Here is an 18147-nt window from a genome sequence, read left to right on the forward strand (position 1 = left end):
GGACCCAAAAACCAATTCTGACCACACAGGTGCTCTGGCATGCAAGTTAGGACGGGCTGGTTAACACCAACCACGGATGATGTTCTTGCATCCCAGAAAAGCAAAACCCCAAATTTATGTTTCTTTAAGAAGTGCTCAGGTAGCCTCTAGCTCTTCTTTTTAAGTAATTTTAGAGAAAGATCTGCCTAAGGTCCAGCTGGTCTCATACCTGCTAGCATAATGTTCAATGCGTGAATGAGTATCATCGTGTGAGAGCTGAGGGGACGAGGCAGGCCTATAAGGCAGAAAACACTGATTAATCACAAACAATACCCCTTTAAAAGTCAAAAGACACTTAGCTATGCCTATATCCTCACATCTCTATGCCTTATGCCATGTTTGGAAAAAACAAGTCAGAACTCCAGGCGCTGTGTGTGCCTCCTCAAGCCATCGGTGCAATGTTTTGTGGTGCCACTCTGGGCATTTTTGACCACCTGCAATCCGTCTGTTGCCACGACTCTTCTTCACACCAACTCCCAAAGAAGCCTCTTCCAAAGGATTTATAGAAGAGCTTTCACCCTGGTTTTCCCTTCACACCTGCCTCCTTCACTGGCATTTCTGCTTCACATGCAGCCCTGCGCAGGCTGCCAGTGTGCTGCTGGGAACCTCTCCTCTGCCTCCCACCCTGCTCCAGTGCCTGCTTCCAGCACGTCCCACCTAAAGGAGCCTTTAAGAATTATTCCATGAGCAGCTAGAAATAAATACAAGAAGCATAAAATGTCTGAAAGGAGCCTTTAATATCACACTGCAGACACTGATGATTTTGCCTAATGTCTTTCAAGAGTTGCAGTCTCAATGGTAGCTCAGTGTGTTATACAGGGGGATACTAAGTTATGTTGGGTTTTCTGTCTGACAGATGGCATGAGGTCCTCTTCAGTTTTCTGCAGGTGAGAACAATTCATAGGACTTTTCTTGTCAATTAGAGTATTGTTTCTTATAGCCTCACCTCTGGAAAACATCAACATTAAATTATGCAGTTCAGACAGCACCCTTTGTTGCCATGTGGGATTTTATACTTCTGCTAAATTTCAACCGCCTTTTATTCCACCTCTGCTGACTCTCCTTCTGGAACTCCTGACTGAGGAAGGAATTTCTCCCCATTTTTTATTGTGGGATACTGTGGTTCAGGCTGGGACTGCCCAGAAGTGATTGTATTGCATTGCACAAGCTGACAGGTTTTGTATTTAGGTTATAAACCAAAACTGTAATAATCTTCTGGTTTGTAATGTTCCCATGTTAGGACTTTGAGAATCCTGCTGTAAATCTACTCGACTCCTCAGCTTTCAGCCTTCTAATCAGCCTCCAAAGGGCTCTAGATTGGGATCCTTCTGAAATCATAGAGCTTATGCTGGATACACAGAATTTCTCATCATTAATATCTCTTCTCACAGAACAGCAAAGTTATTCCTCTTTAAGACATTACAGGCCAAGTATAACAAGTCTCATTTTGTCTTTGAAATGAACTTTGGCCTCTACTTTTACGCATCCCGTATTCAAGCATTACTACAACACACCAGAGGACAGATACTCAGTTCACAGAGTTCCTCAGTGCAGAGATTCAGTGGATGGGGGAATTGCTTCTCTGTCACTCTATATCCCATTCTGTGTGAAAATGTGCAGGGGCGGGAGGGGAAAAGGATGCAATTTCTTTAGAGCAATGGATCACAAGGCAGGATAACAATGGTTTTCTGATAAATTGAAGTGACCCTCATTTTTTCTATTTTTTTGTCATACAGCAGACGTTAGGCTGGTCTTAACTGATACTACAAATGCAAGAAGAGGTCTTGTTTTCAACACACACACAAATGTTGATGCTAATACTGTGCATGGACTAGGAAATATGTGTTAAATGTAGTTTCAATTTTGAGTTGGATCATTCCCTTACTGCCTCTCACCCTGACATTGCACATGATTTTGTAGCAGTTTGTACCAAAAGAAGGAACAGCACTTGGTTGGGACCTACTGGGCAATGAGATGTCTCTTTTTGCAGTACTGCATGGCAAAAAGTCAGGCCTGACTGCATGAATATATCCCTGCTGTCTTGAAATTATGCTGCAACTTCACAAGTGACCAAGTTGTGTAATAATATAAAAAGATATATTTTTAAAAAGACAATATGATGTTGTGTAATCTGTTGGAGTTGATTCTGCCAGCTGCAAGCAGGGAGTGAGGCTGCAATTCCAGGTTTGTCTCTACTTCAGAACATACTGCAGTGGAGATATACCTCAAACATCTTTTTAGAAGTTTGCTTAAGAAAGCAAACCTGCTAGAGAAGCATAGCTTCATGTTGAATTCAGCTGCTCAGAGGTACTTTTGCCAGTCTCTGAGCAAACTTGAGAATGATTGTGCTGTATTTTACATACTCTCAGTGACCAACCACCTGTGCTAGAGCCCACAGTCCTTCCTTTCTGAGCACGCATACTCAGCACACTTAATCAGCTCAAACAGTCAGCAGGAAGGCTGAGTGACACAGCCAATATTTAGCCAAGATAACCACCCCTTTTACAAGGGCTCCACAGCTGCCTTGTTCAAGCTGGGGTCTGCAGGAGCAGCCTGGGAATTCTAGTCAAGTCAAGTGCTGACCAAGTGGCAAACACCACCTTCCTGCAATTCCCTGCACCCCAGGAGACCTGGCTGGCAGGATAAGGGTACTTTTCTTTGTTCAGCATTTTAGTTGATGCTTCCTGAAAGTGTAGAAACAAGTAAGTTGTCTTTGTATCATTGTACCATCCCAGTTCAAGTTAGATACACATTCTCACAACTTGTGAACTGTCCCTTTAATGCCTGGCAAGCAGTGTATCTGGGCAAAATACTGGATAATAAGCAGTAAGAACCATTAACTTCCAACAAAAAAAGTTATCTATTTATAAGCAGTTCCATGTATACCACATGTTGGTGTCAGAACAGCACTAGCATTGCTGAGTGCTGCCAGGTGATGCATTTCTGAGGCACTTCAAAGATAACCAGAAAACTGGCATAAGAGCACCAGAAAAAGGCATGAGTGTAGAAAACATGGGAAAGTTTTATGATAACTGGTTTGCCTGCTGAAGCTGGAATCACCCTGTAAGCAAGAAAAAGCTTTAAACCTGGGTAGCTCAGTAACTTGAATTGCAGGTCAAGTGCTATAGCATGAAGGAAAGAAATAAAGTTAGCAGAACAAAATTAAGGGCAATTCTTTCCAGCCACTATTAATTTCTTTTTTTTTTCTGCTTCCCTGTCAGACCAGATGGACGCATTATGCTCTGGAAGATACCTGAGTTAGTCTGACAAAAAGTGCAACCTCTCTGCACAAATCCTGCTCCTCAGTATTTCTCAAGTTTTCTCAAGCATTACATGTGAGTTAAAGTCCCTGTATATATAAGAGCAAACCTCTGGTGTGAAGCTATCAGTGTAGGCAGACCACAAGGTTACTACTATAAATAACTAGAAATGACCATGTTATGACAGCTTAATTTCATATTATGTCAGACAGAGCAATGGCATTCCACACGATCCAAGCTTTCTTCGAATGTCACTTTTAACTTTGCAATTGCTCTGAAATATAAGGGATCTAGATCCATAGTTGCATCTATAAAAGTGCATCCTCAAGCTCAAAGCCCCTTTATTTCAGTCTGCCTTCAGACTTTTGGCATTCTCTGTGGGTATATTCTCAGCCATGAGGTTTGCAGTATTAGATGTGCTTCCTGGTTGCTTAAATTTCCTAGAGGTAGAGCACTCCCCTTAGCTTCCCAAGGGTTTGTGCTCCCAATGAAAATTATAAATCAATATTCCAGTGTATACATTTCACTCTTGTTTATTCTACAAAAAGTTCAATGGAGGTGCAAGTCATATACATTTCACCATATAGAAATATAAAAAATCTATTTATTAGTTTCTCGTTAATCCTTATTTAACATTATTCTAGAAGCATCTGTGTAACACTAGAAGTAGCAAATGCCACAATAGTAAATATATATCTATCTTTAGTTTATGCTGAGGATATTACTACAACAGTACGACAATGCATGTGCTGGAGTGGTGCAAGAATGAAAATCTATTCCACAGCTGAAAACCCCTGCTTTTTTAACTTCTGAAAAAATACAGTAAACATTTTCCCATTTCAACCTGCCTCCACAAATCTGAATGTATCTAAAAGACTGTAATCAAATACCCAGTTCTGGTATCTAAATATCTAAAATACTACAATCAAATCCCAGCTCTGGATCAACTGGAGCACTCGAGTGTGCACGGTTGCACATAAAACCAAATTATAGCTTTATCTGCAAAACTGTGTCATTTCTGAAACTGAATTAAATCCATATCAAGTTCAATCTCTGTCTTTCAAAAAGCATTTAGTATACATTCAGAGGGATAGACACTTATTCAGAAACACAGGCTTTTAAATGACAAACTTTGATAAGCATTAGTAGGTCTGCACGAAACCCCTGTTAATTCCATGAAAAATACATACTCCAGAAAGAGTACACAGTACAAAATCCATGACTGCTGGAAATTCCAGGGTTTATCTCATTCTACTCATTTGGGATCAAAACATTCCTTTAGAGAGTGCATCAAAGGAAATAACCATAAAGAAAGAAGGAAATGATCTCATGTAAAACTGAACAAAGAAATAAACAAAAAGAAAAAGTGAGGGAGCGCAGCAGCAGTAGCAGCAGCAGCACACTTCAGCAAAAGTACTCACGCAGAATCTACTGGCCAGAAGTTGATCAGAGTAACAGGACTGCAAGACAAAAAATGAGGAGGTGAAGAGAAAGGCAGAAGAAACTCAGCAGCAAAATAATTACAGGAAGTTTAAAAAAAAAAAAGTCACAATAACTAAAAAGCAGAAATCCAACAGACCAACATGAATGGCTGTGAAGAGCAACCAACCAAAAAGTGAGAAAAAAACCTTGAAATCTAAAATTTAAAAAGAGAAAGAGCGAGAACAAGCTGCGTGCAATTGCCATTAAACAAATGATTAAAGGTGTAAAAAACCAAAGGGAACTGGGTTAAGTTGATCTCTCCATGTGCATCATTACTGCTTTTTTTTTTTCCATGAAGACATCAGTAATTTAGTAAGACTAAATTTATAGGCTGAGAAAAGAAGAAATCATCTAGGAAGGTCACAAACACCGTAGCCTAATTAACAAAATAAAACCAAGGAAAGATACTCATTTGGAAGAAAATAAAAATTTAATGAATGTTTCATTAACCTCCAAATTGCACATCAAACTTAGAAGTCTGTAAGACTGCCAGTAAGACTGTGAGTATTTTTTTTTTTTTTTTGCTAACTGAAGCTGAAGTTCCTGTGTAAGGACAGGTGAAAGCAGATAAAGGCAATGGCAACTGGAAGCCCAGCTTGTGTTTTCCTGCCAGGCGAGGTAAACAGAAATGGAAGACATAAAGAGGCTTTATGCATTTAGGAAGTGAAAGGAGTTGGCACCAGCTGGGGAGCTCAAATTGTGTACCAAATGAATTGCTATTTAAGATACTTCAGAGCTACTCACGTTTCCATGTTGTCTCCCTCCAAGACAGTCTGCACAGGCAGGTAGCCCATTCGTGGGTGCTTTGCAAAATATCTTTTTGTTCGAAATTTGTTTTTTAGTACCTTGGCAAAGTCACGGACATCTTCTCCTGAAGTTGTCTGAAAGGCACAAATCACAATGAAATCATCTTTCATGAGGTTGTCACTGTTTTTTAATTGCCTCTTCCTTTGCTGGGTCACTTGGAAGAGCTGTGATCACACCAAGCAGAGCTGACAACAGCTTGAGCCCCGGAACAGCGAATTTTTTTTGTCCATGACTGTCACCTTACAATGCACCACACACACTGCTAGTGGGGAGGAAGGAGGCAAAGAAAAGAAGTTTCAAAAGCCCCTGACAGGCTCATGCCTCACCTCAGGTGATCTCAAGAGGACAAGCAATAATTAGACAATAATTTGTCATTTCCTCACCTGGCTGTGGGGGGGGGGGTCTCTCTGCCTACTTTTGGTTCAGCACTAAAATGGTTGTAGTGGAGGACACACAGCCAGTCTGTGTGTCCAGCTGGGTGCTTCACTGTCTGGATCCCAACTCTTACCACATACTTGGCATCTCCATCTCATGGACTTGTTAATCTATGGAAGTCTCTAGGTACCTTTTCTTTCCAGTGTTCCTCCTCAGCCTTCTGTGTCATTAATATTTTGTTCAAAGGGAAACAAAAAGCAGGTGAGAGCTGCTTAAAGCTCTCAGATCAGTTATTTCTTCCTGCACCTGTCCAATGTGAAACTAGCAGGCATTTAAGATTAATACTCTGAGGAGAGAACAATTTGCATGAAGTTCTCTATTCCCTTGCCTGCAGCAGGCTTCCCTTGCTGCTGTAGAGACCAGCAGAGGAGCACAACATAGATTTAAAAAGACCAGAAAGAGTCAGGGAGAGTTTCAAGGATGTCTGCTCTGAAGATGCAAGACTTTTTGAGAGCCTGACGAAGAATCAGGCAATTTTCTGATGAATTTTAATGTAAGACTTCAATTACTTCAGTCAGGCTGCACTCTTTTCTCTGAACCTTGCAGAAACACTAGACCCTGAAGTACTGATCTTTTACAGTAAATTAAGTTCCTCCTGACCCACATAACAATACTGCTTCTCCAATCTATCTAATTTAAAGGAAAGAAATCAGGGAAAAGTTAATCTTTCTGACATTTTTATTGAGTTCTGTGCCTTCTGCATAAAAGGGAAGGATGTGCTGGAACCTATCAGTTAAGCCAACCTTCACAGAGCTGCTGCTCAAACACAGATAGGTAGACTTTTAAAAGATAAAAAAACTAAGGATGCCCTGAAAAAAAATCTGCATAAAGACTGAAAAGTATTAATAGAAAAGGCAAATATTATCCCTGTACTTATGACACCTATGAGCTTCATGTAAAGCTGGAAAGATTTTGGCTCCCTTTCTGGTCAGTCTGCTCTGGCAGGAAAATTCAGTGTAAGCAATGACTGGCAGAGAAGTGACACAGCAGAACCTATGAGCCAGTACAGCAGCATCTGTATTTTCATGAAAGTGAGATAATATTTGGTATTATTAAGTATTCCTTCCTCATTTAATCAGAAGTAAAGACATTTGGGGAAGGGAGGGGTGAAGTGTGCCCAGACCACCCAGAGGACTCCAGAAAGGAGATTTATTGAGGTGGCTCCCTGCCCATGCCCCTGAAGGAGGGAATTCCCTCTGCTGAATTCCATCTGCACTGCCTGCCAGGAGAGTTCTTAACCAGCTTGTCATCAAGAGAGCACACAGAGCACATCTGCTGGAAACACAGAAAAACTTTTAATAGTTAATCTTGGTATAAATAGACTAAGCACAGCTTTCTGTCCAGTTGTTCACCTGTGCCATTTATAGCCATTTATTAATGCCCTGTCTATTTTGGATGTTGAGAACACTTTGCATTGCATTTAACTGTAATTTGGATTTACTGTTTTGAGGTATTAGGAATGAAACATTCTTTGCTTCAGCCTTCCTGGGACTGTTCACCCCCCCTCTCTCCCCTGAACTTTTTCCATGACAACCATAGAGCAAAATTCTGTGTTTGCACAGAAACATCCCAATCTAGCTGGTACCACAAGAATCCTGAGAAGAAAATATATCTTCTAGAGAGAACTAAAAGCATCAGGCACCTGTCATACAATCCAACTGCCATTTAAAAATGTTCAAGGAGCACAAGAAAGGCAAAGAAAATGTGAATATTACATGGACAAGATGATACACTGAGGCTATTTTCAGCCAAACCTTCTGATTTACTCGGCAGATGTTTTATTACATATGATTTTTGGGGTAAAATCATCCAGACCAAAATTCCCAGCAGAACTGGTTTATGAGGAAGAAACAGTGGAGTTTCAGCATCCCAGCTCTCTTAAGCCAAAGCAACATATAGGCAGATGGGTTGAGCATGTCCCAAAACTATTCTGAAACCAAACTATTTAATAAGAAATAGTTCTTTTTATTCACATAGGAATAGCTCTACCATCAGCTGAATTTTCCCAGTTTGGTTTAAGAAAGTACCTTGCCAACCTCAGCCCTGACTGGAAACCCTGGATGCAGACAGGTCTATCAGTCTGAACCCTTCCTTCCAATGAGCTGTTCTTTATATTCATGTGTCACTGCTCATTAAACCCTAACAGAAAAATCATCCTGCATTTACATCTCAGTCTATAAGTTGTCTTCTATGCTTTGTTTGAAAACTTTTTAAAAGTCCTATCTCTTTGAACAATAAATTGAGATGTGCTGCTTTCAGGAATAATTGTAGCAATTTTTCTGTCTAAATGAAAACCAAGCAACTGCCTTGCCCTTATTCTGACTCAACCTTTTGCAAGAGAGGGAACATTATCACATCCCTCAGGTATTTAGCATGAGTTCTCAAAACTTCCCTAAGCAGAATTAAAGACTGCAGTGCTCAAAAATGTCTTGATACTAAGAGGGAGGGAGAATAAATATATCAGAACACTTTGGTGTGCACATTGAATTACTGCAAAGATTTTATCAAAGAAGGAATCACATGTCTCGTGTCTGCCAAAATGCATTTCAAGGTGAGAGATTAGTGTGGAGGAAGACTAATAAATGCCACCTGCATACTCTTTTTCTTTCATTTAGAAAACAATTACAAACTAGACATAGCTTCAGTGGATGTTCGGTTCCCCCGGTACTTGGGTACATTTTTTGTAAAAGCAGCAACACAAAAAAGCATGGGGCTTGCTGTGTGTCACACTCACTTCCCCCTCCACCCCAGCTAATCCTCCTCTAATTCAGCTGGCTGCTTGTGCAGCCAGGCACGGCACATTAGCACGGGTTGCTGGAGTTCAGGGAAAAATCCACTGCCTGTGAATGGTTCTTTATTCTGATCCAGCAGCCTGGATGTGGTGGCAGGTTTTCTATGCACCCCCACGTTCACCTCTTAGTAATCTGTATTTTCAGGGACAACACAAACCTGCTGGACACAGCACTGCAATGAGTTGCTGCAGGCTGGGGGTGCACCTCCTAATCCCTTTTTATTTCTCTTTCCTCAAAACACATCAAAAGGGTAAGGAAATGGTTGGAAGATACTGGTTTGTATCACTCACAAATCTCCCACGTTGTTTCTTAGCAAGAATAAGAGTGGCAAAGTGCAAAGCAAAGCTGCAGTCCATCCAGGAAGGAGGGGTTCAGCCTCAGATGGAAAGAAGGCTCCCAGGGAGTTGGTCTCTCACTCACTCACCCTGCCTACGACTCAGATCACAAGATTCTGCTCTAGGAATGCCTGCAATGGAGAAGTCTGTTCAGACCTGCCCAGGCAGAGCCAGCAATTCCCTCTGACTGGTGCAGCAGTTCAGGCAAATCGCCCTTCCAGCAACCTCAGTCCCAGGGGGACAGCACTGAAAACCACAGCCAAGGAACAGGGGCAAAGAGCCAGCAAATGGGCATTGCAGGGATTCCCAGGAAACACTGCCATTGAAGGGTAAAAGTGGATAGATAATGCAAGGAACTATCTGTCAGTTAAAACTAACAAAAATTCTGGCCTTGCTTTACTATAATATTTTAGGGGCATAATTTTTTCTCCCTCTTTTTTAGGTCTCTGAGAAAAGCTGAGAGTCTTTGCTTCATTTTTGGCCATGGATGAAGCTTTTTGCTTGGATGAAGATTTAAAGACTGTTCATATAATTTTATGAGGCTAGCCCAAGTATAATTTTGATGCTTTGTTTTCACCATTTATGACTACCAGCAGATGAAAGACTAGGAATAATCCTATTTCACCAGGAAATGCTGATGAGAGTGCACTGCTTCAAGACCAACACAAGCAATAGCAAAGGCAGCTGAAAGCTCTATCTACGTTTGAGAGTTCAACCTCTAATTTGAGAGCACCTCTCATTGATGCCCCTTTGCACTGGTCCTGAGAGGCCAAAAAAGGAGCACACCGAGAGAGAAATGCAGAATTTCCCTTGCCAGGTTGTCAGGTATGAAAGTAACATTTCTGCAAATGCAATCCTTTTGGGAGCCATGGAAGAAGGGTGAAGACCCTCACCACACCATCACTGCAGCCCCACTGAATGGCCTGGCTTCCCCCCTTCAGAAATGAAATCTACCTTGCAACCATGAGAACTTCCCTGGCATTTTATATCATCACGTGATCAGACAATAAAAAGGTACCATGAAATAGTGAAGAACTTAAAAATGCAACCACAGTGTTGTGGGAGATAGCAAGTGAAGTGGCAACTTGATGAGGAAAGGAGGAAAAAAATCCCACAATGACATGGAGAAAACCTTGGGACCCAAGACATGAATGAGTATTTGCACAAATCATGTGCTTCCAGGAGGATCCATAAAGAGAGCTACGGCACTGAACATGGAACAAGTCATCAGCACACAACAATACATTATGACACAGAATTGTGCAAACAAAGAACTTTAGTTTACTTCAAACCATTGGAGCATCCTTGACTAAGCAACAAAATTGCTGGCATGTACAGTACATAAAATGAGATTTAATTATGGAGGAGGGAAGAAAAGCAGTCCTAATGCTTCATTACCTTGCACACAGGAAAAGAAGTTTTTACTTTCTACATAAGAAGGGGCAGTAAGGGTCAGTAAAACAGCTACTTACTGGTGTGCAGTATTCCACCATGGGATAGTGCATTTTGTGACCTTTAGCAACACGGCCAGAGAAGAAGCAACTTTGGCAGATGTCATAGTTAAAGTGCTTTAAACTTCTGTACCTAAAAGAGGATAAAAAAGAAAAAAATTCACGGCTTCAGAGCTTTGTGTGTGACTGCTTCGTATCAGCCCATCAAGTTTGCTGTGTTAGTAAATTCTCTTCTGTGACATGTCACGCGGTGTGCAATGCCCAGCAATGCTCCTCTGCCCTGAGGGACAGGTACTGCTGCCTCAGATGTTTGTCATAGATCTAATCTTCAAAAAAATTTCTAACATTGGGCAACAGTGAAGATTTCTGCACATCCACTCACCTTTAACATATGAAAGACACTACCACACTTTTTATCTCTATGACACTAACTTCAGATCCTTTGCTCTTCATCATGATTCCTAAAATAGAATGTCCTCCAGGAGGAAAATTCAAGAAAGTGATGCCCTCTCAGAAAGTCACTCTGGCAACCCCCTCATGTCCTTCCTAGCACCTCTATAAAAACAATTTTCCTGCAGAGCATTCCATCCATGCAAAACTCCAAATGCACTTTTGGGCCATTATTTAATCTCATCAGCTCTATGAGGCAGCTAACTGTTGTATCTGCTGTGCTGAAGTGGTTGAAAGAGCCGGAGGCATAAGGGTTGTCTTGTTCCAAATACACGGAGCAGCTCAGCCACAACGACCTCAAAAGAACATTGTTTTACATGAACTGGGTGCACAGTATTAGCTTTCTAAAAGCCTTCCAGTACAGTATCTTTTTTGTCAAGTGTGTACACAGGGTTTCAATGACTTGCAAAGACAGAGAAAAAAAATCTGTGACAGACGGATTCTACTATCATGATAATAGATTTGTTATATAAATTTAAGAGACAGATGAGATCAGTCAAGTAAAATTAGACACAAACACAGAGCTCCAGTGTCTGCTTCCCGAGTTCTCGGTGCTTACAACAGACTATCCATTCACTTGCCATCCTTTGATATTTCCAAGGGCTGCACTTTTCAATTCCACCTACATGTCCTTGGCTGGTTTATACAAAACTGTGTAAGTAATACAGTAGTTAATAAACTGCATCCGGGAATGGGAAAATTAGACTTTGTGGATGTGCTGAATTACTCACATCCAATCCATAGCTCTTCCTCAGTAATATTTATCACTTCCCAGTTCAGATATTAATGGGGAATAAAAAGCAAAAGAAAAGAATTTAGACTATTAGAGCAAAAGCCTCAGATTCAAAACAAAGCAATAAATACCTTCTAAATTTCCCCCATTTCCCACTGCCTGTGAAATTGTAGCAGAAAGCACGGCCCAACTACATGCATAAAAGCTACATTCATCTGCTCCCAGGTTAGAGCAAAATGATGGCTTTTTTGTGTAGCACTGCTTGCTGCTGTTATCTATCTGAGTTTTAGACACAAAATTACAGAAAGCTCTTTGTAAACAACATGATAACATAGAAGGAGAAATGCCAATGATAAAAGGAGACTGTGTGTAAAAAGGGCAGAAACCATACAAAGCAGCTATTGCAAAGCAAAGTGATAAAACAAGTCTAGGCATAATTGAAAGTGAGTATTTACTCAGCCCTTAAGTGGCTTCTCAACAGGCACACCAACACACAGCCATTTTACAACACAGTGACTTATTCATTGCCATAGTAACCATGGTGTCAATCCAGATGTTTAAATAGACCAGCAGCATTTCCCCCACTCCAGGTTAATGTTCCACCAACATTCTTTCACAGAGAAATGCACATGTAGCTTTCACATGCCTAAGAATTTTCAAGGCACTTCCTTGCTTTATGCTATGACAGAAAGCAATTCATTAGGATCCAATTCAGCAAATGCAACTGCATAGGACACACTGAATGTAAGGCAAATTGTGTTAGTTGTGCAATGCTTTTGTTGAGGCATGGAAAGACTGGGACACAGAGGAAGTGCCACATTTTAACTGATAGATGACTTGTCCTCTGCAAGTCTTACAGCACTGTACCCAGTCTAGGTGCCACTCTCCCTCGTGTCCCCATCACAATTATTTTTTCCAAGAACAAAATACCTATAAAATGAAGCTCCTGATTTGCCTGGAATCAGGCAGAGCTCTTGATCCACCAAGCAGAAGCACACGTGGCTGAAAGGGAGAGAGTCTGTACCTGAATCCAATAATGGGGCACTCCTTACAGATGTTACACTTGGCTTGGTGCTTGGCAGTCTCAGCAGCAGCCACCCTGTGCAGGACAGGCAGCCACACCATGGACTGTGGCTCCAGCCTCATCCAGTCCAGGAAAAGGGCTGCTTCAATCTCTGGTTTGTTGTTGGCCTGAAACACAAGGGGAAAAAATGACAAGGACTGAGCACAATTGATCTGTCTAGTCAAAAGCTAACTAACAGTTCAAGCTGTTCTTGTCAACTCCATATCTCTTCCAGGAATATACCTCCAACTTTCCCCCAGTCCAACTACTCATTAAAAAAAAAAAAAAATTAAAAAAATCCCCAGGATCCTGCCTTCAAGCCAGGAACTGAAAACCATTATTAATATTTCAAATCTCTCTTTCTCTTATTCTCTCTATTACAATAGACAGCACTACCATGTACTTTGTCACAGAGAAAATCATCCACTTACAGGATCACCTTTGATGCCTGATCTCACATTCTCTCTCTCTTATCTGAGACCGTATAGCACTGCTTCTCACCTATTTTAAAAACTGGTATCCAAGCCCTAAAAATTGCATGTCTTTTGATCAAAATTCCTTTCTCCTTAACATCTTTCATTATCACACTGACCTTTCTTCATAATGCACACATAAGGAAATCATTCAAATCTCTCTCAAGCCTGTTGTTGAACATGTAAACCCTCTTTCTCCCTGAATGCCTCAAACCACCTCTTCTTTAAATTTCCAATTTCCATCACTGACTGCAAACACAATACAGTTCTGTCCCACAAAATAACATTCTCAGATTCCATTACATCCCACACTCATCTCTTTGCCAACAGCAGAGCCAATGAACACTTCCCAGCAAACCCATTCCTCTGCTGCCATCCCATCCCATCCCATCCCATCCCATCCCATCCCATCCCATCCCATCCCATCCATATGATATTTCAGGTATCTCTTCCATGGTAACTTCAAGGCAGCTCAGTCACAGAGTCAAATCCCATTGTGCCAGGTACCATGCACCCTCAAAAAATGATGTATCATCCCTACCCAGAGCACCCACAGTATGGAAAAAGAAAACAAAGAGACAAAACCCACAAGGGAACAGAGGACAGTAGGGATCTCTGCGTGAGTAGAGGTCACACTGTACCAGCAGGCTGGACACTGCAAAGAACAGGGCAGAACAAAGGCAAGGAGCATCAAAAGGGATTTAAAGGAAATCAGTGGATGATGGAGTCAGTGTTTAAAGAAACAGCCCTCCATGGTGCAGGGTGTCACGAAGCCTGCACAAAACTGTTACCTGAGAACCTGGGAGATGGTTTCAGTGCTGAAAGTGAGGTGATAGATCAGGTGGAAACCTCAAGGGGCTCTGGGGGGGAGGGTGGGAGAAGTGAGGATGTGCCCATACAGAAACAGCCCAAGTGATGAAGAGGGATAACATCGTGCTCTGTTTCTCTAAACCATCACTACATGCTAATTCCAATTCCTCCAGACATTTCCTTCCATGCTCCCCACAGCAACAGCATATTTATGGTCTGAATATATTTAAATCCTCTGTTTTCTTTCTTCTCTATGCTTTCAAATACAGCTCTCAGTGGGCCAGTCTTTTATATTTTAAACTTCACAAGGCTGACTGCCTTCCTTTGTGGTTCCAAACCTATTTGAAGCACTTAAATAAATAATAAGCATTAATGTATCATGTACATGGACCAAGATGAATAGGGGATTGAGTGCTGAGGATTTTTATGCTTGCTTGCAGTTACTTGTCCAGTTTCTCATGAAATTTGAGTTTAGTATAATCTAGCTAAAACCTTATTGAACTAAATATGTTAGCAATGAATTTCAAGAAAAAATACCCCAACTGATCAGCAGAAGAGAGAGCTATAGGGAAAACCAATTAGCTGTAGTTTTGTTTTTAGTTTTCTGTTAAATCTAACAATGTTTATAACCTTGACAAACAAATTAACTGATCAATATTTGAAGGCTAAGAAAAATGCAGTCTTCCAGACAGAATCCCACAAAAAAAGATGTGAAATACAAGCCCTGTAATATGCCCCGAATAATGAATTGCATTACAATTGACTTAAAATGCTGTTGCAATACTTTAGTTAATCAGAAACAAAGATTCTTGGTCAGAGCTTCCTTCTTAAGGTGCTTGTTTGGGAAACCATCCAATGACTCCTATCACTATACTTGGGATCCATATACATGGACTTCTAGTATAGTAAGAAATATCTTTTTTTGGATGTTTGGGGTAAAAACATCAAATCAGAACACATCTACAATTATTCAGATAAAGTCCTTCACAATTTGATATTCATGGAAGGATTACATTAAATAGAATACACGCTGAAAGACTTCTGAAGTCTTCTGCATTAAGCCCTAGTTCTCTGTTTTTTCACATAGCTGCAGAATTTAGGAACCCCCCCCAATAATAAAAAGAGAAAATCAAAAGCACAGTAACGTCCAGTCAACACTGGCAAAAGGATTTGTTCAGAACAGTGAATACTGCCTTCTGCCACAGTACATCAGTGAATTCAGTCGAATTAAATTAATTTTGGAACTCCTAAGTGAAAGGCATGCTTCTAAAATATGACCATCTATATTTTCAGCTGGAAGGCAGGGCAACAAAAGGGCAGGGGAGAGGCTTTCTGTGACTCACTCAGGGATCCAGCTTTAGCCAGCAACTACACTGGCAAACCATAACCCTGCCTAGCAGACTACACAGAGGTAGTAGTTTCTATACAGAGGTCTTCTAAGCCTGAAAAAAAAAAAATTAAGAGGATCTCTTTAATATACCATTCCTAATAGAAAAACATGAGGTGTACGGAAATGCTGCAGTGCAAGCTGCAGTCAGAATAAGAATGAGCCGCTCAAAGCCCCGCTCTCCACTTGTAGCTGCTTTAAATTTGCAGGGAAAATGCTGCAGCAATGAAAGACTTTCTGTAACACCCTGGATCTATTTTAATTTTGCAGTCACTGTCAATTGCCAGCAGTCCCAATAGCTGCCTAGGCAGAGCTCCGTATGGCGGCTGTACAAAACCTGTGCTCAGAGAGATTAGGTGCATTAAAATGTATCAGAACTGGTTCTGAATTATATTACATGAAGATTTAAAGCCACGTGGAGAAAAGCTGGTCAGGGTCAGACAGTATAGGACAGACAGTTCTCAGCTGCCTCCTGAGCTGCTATTACAATTTTTAAAATAATCTCTAAATCCAGTAAGGCAGCAGCTGAAGATTTTATATACGGGAAAAAGGCTGAATTCATACAGTTCATATCTGAAGAAACAAGATCAAGCTGTAAAGAATATTAATGGTTCTTCTCTTGAACACATTTCTGTGCAACTCACAATTTTTATGGTAATAACAGAGTGAATCATAAAGCAAAATTCATTAAGGCCTTTCCAGCTTACAAGTAACAATTTGTTATGGAGGACATTCAAATTCATTATGTTCCAGACATCTGTTTTTCAGTATTTATTCTGCAGAAACAATGGGGAAATAGGAAGTTGGGTGGTGCTAGCATCTTTATGCAATACTTGGGAGACAAGTTTTTTGTTCTTCCCTCTCTCTTCCTCTTGCTAGTAGCTGAAAAAATATCCTATGCTATATTAACTTTGTCTGTCCATAATAGGAAATATGCTACAAAATACAGTTGGGATTTTACATGAACAATGTGGTATGCTTTTAGACTGAGGCAGATAATACAGCAGAAATTTCTGATAACATTTCTGATTAGCTATATTCTGCTTATGTGCAGTGTAGGAAGTTGACTGGAAATAAATTAACATTGTAATTGAATGATGTTTTTCACCCTGGGTAGAAAGCTTTACATTGGTAAATACTGTTTTGGACAAACAGAACTGAGGGATGGGATTCTTATAACTTGGTAAAGCTTAAAAATGCAGAGCAGCCAGTAACAGCAACCCTGTGTCCCCAGTCAGGAGAACAGACCCTGTTCACCCTCATCTTCCCCTCCTGCATTACACTTGATTGCATTGACAGTCAATGCTTTTAGTGTTGTGGCAAAGAATAATAACATAAAATAACATGAAACCCAGAAGTTAATTAGTTTAGTTTTATATCATCCACACTTAACAGCATCTTCCTGATCCCCACCCCTTAAACCATTTTAAAATAGCTTCTGAAAGCAGTTTACTTGTAGGACTCCTCAAGACTGCCTCCAAAGTCAGGCACAGGTTCACAAAATCCTGCTGAAATAAAACCAGAATTGCTGTTTTATGACATTTACAGCACAGCAGCTTGAGGAAGGATTTGCTAGTTCCCTTTGGCCAGCTCTCTGTTGTCAGAGCCAGGAGCAGAAGAAATATCCTATGAATAGAAACAAGGGCTGCCTGAATCTGTTAAAAATGATCGAGTCCCTCAACAGTAACACAGCACTTGTAAGTTATTTTCATATAGACTTCATATAGACCTGTATATATAACTATACACAGTTATTTGTACATAGTACTGGCATTTCCTAACTGCTTAAAAATAAAAGCAATAAACAATGCCTCAAGAAACAATTGTCCAACCAATTCAAATCACAGCATTTATGGCCAAAGTCACTTTCAGGGTCCTGGCCCAGGATTTGTAACACCCAAATGCAACCTAAAAGGACTAACAACTCTGTTTTGGATTTTATTTGCCTGAGTAAATGCACCAGATTTGGACACACTTCCATGGTTTTGGAAAGTAGGCTGATCTTGCCTTACCATTAATCAAGTACAAATCTCGTAATGAAGACTATAAAATACAGAATATTAAAATACTTTGCTTCATCAAAGTGAAGTAAAACAAGGTTAAAAATACATGTATGAGTTAACTGCACATATTTTACTACTCCTTAGCTTCATCTGTTCTAGTTTTTAACATCAAGTACTCTAATTCAAGTATATCCTTGAAAGAAAGCATACTTAAAGCATTTTATAACCAAGAGCCAACTGTCCAACATTTTACTAAGAAATGGCGAGGGACATTTTCATCTGAGCTGCACTCTGCTCTCTCATCACATATCTTCAAAGTCCCAATGTCACAGTAACTCATCCAAGGCAGTAATGTGAATTCCTAGGTCCTGTTTACACTATATGAGGAAAGCATATTAATAATTTTCCACTGTGATTAAAACCGTGTGTCCTTCACTCCATATCATTTCCCTATCCTGTTTACTTAAAAAACCTACTCATCACAGAACGAAAAGGAAAGTCCCTTCACACTGCAGCAACACTGAATTCACTCAATTTTTCATGGATCTATAGATTGCTTTGATGCATTCTGAGCTTAAGCAGAACTATACAGTCTTCAAGTGGTCACTGGATTAAGCTCTTTGCTCT

The 18147-nt window shown here is 40.5% G+C and overlaps 1 protein-coding gene across 5 annotated transcripts in view; it reads right to left on the reverse strand.

Moving 5' to 3' along the window:
* Nucleotides 1–18147, reverse strand: part of DMD (dystrophin) — a 1043102-nt gene that overhangs the window by 34336 nt on the left and 990619 nt on the right. For 3 of the 5 annotated variants that reach the window (XM_066545460.1, XM_066545461.1, XM_066545463.1), the window contains 5 exons: nt 12809–12975; nt 10623–10734; nt 5526–5662; nt 4721–4759; nt 209–274 (listed from right to left, as the gene is read on the reverse strand). In XM_066545460.1, coding sequence (XP_066401557.1) covers nt 209–274; nt 4721–4759; nt 5526–5662; nt 10623–10734; nt 12809–12975 — 521 coding nt within the window. The remainder of the gene's footprint in view (nt 1–208; nt 275–4720; nt 4760–5525; nt 5663–10622; nt 10735–12808; nt 12976–18147) is intronic. The other 2 variants (XM_066545462.1, XM_066545464.1) reach the window with 1 other exon arrangement.

This window comes from Molothrus aeneus, chromosome 2, assembly GCF_037042795.1.
Source record: "Molothrus aeneus isolate 106 chromosome 2, BPBGC_Maene_1.0, whole genome shotgun sequence".
Classification (NCBI taxonomy): Eukaryota; Metazoa; Chordata; class Aves; order Passeriformes; family Icteridae; genus Molothrus; species Molothrus aeneus.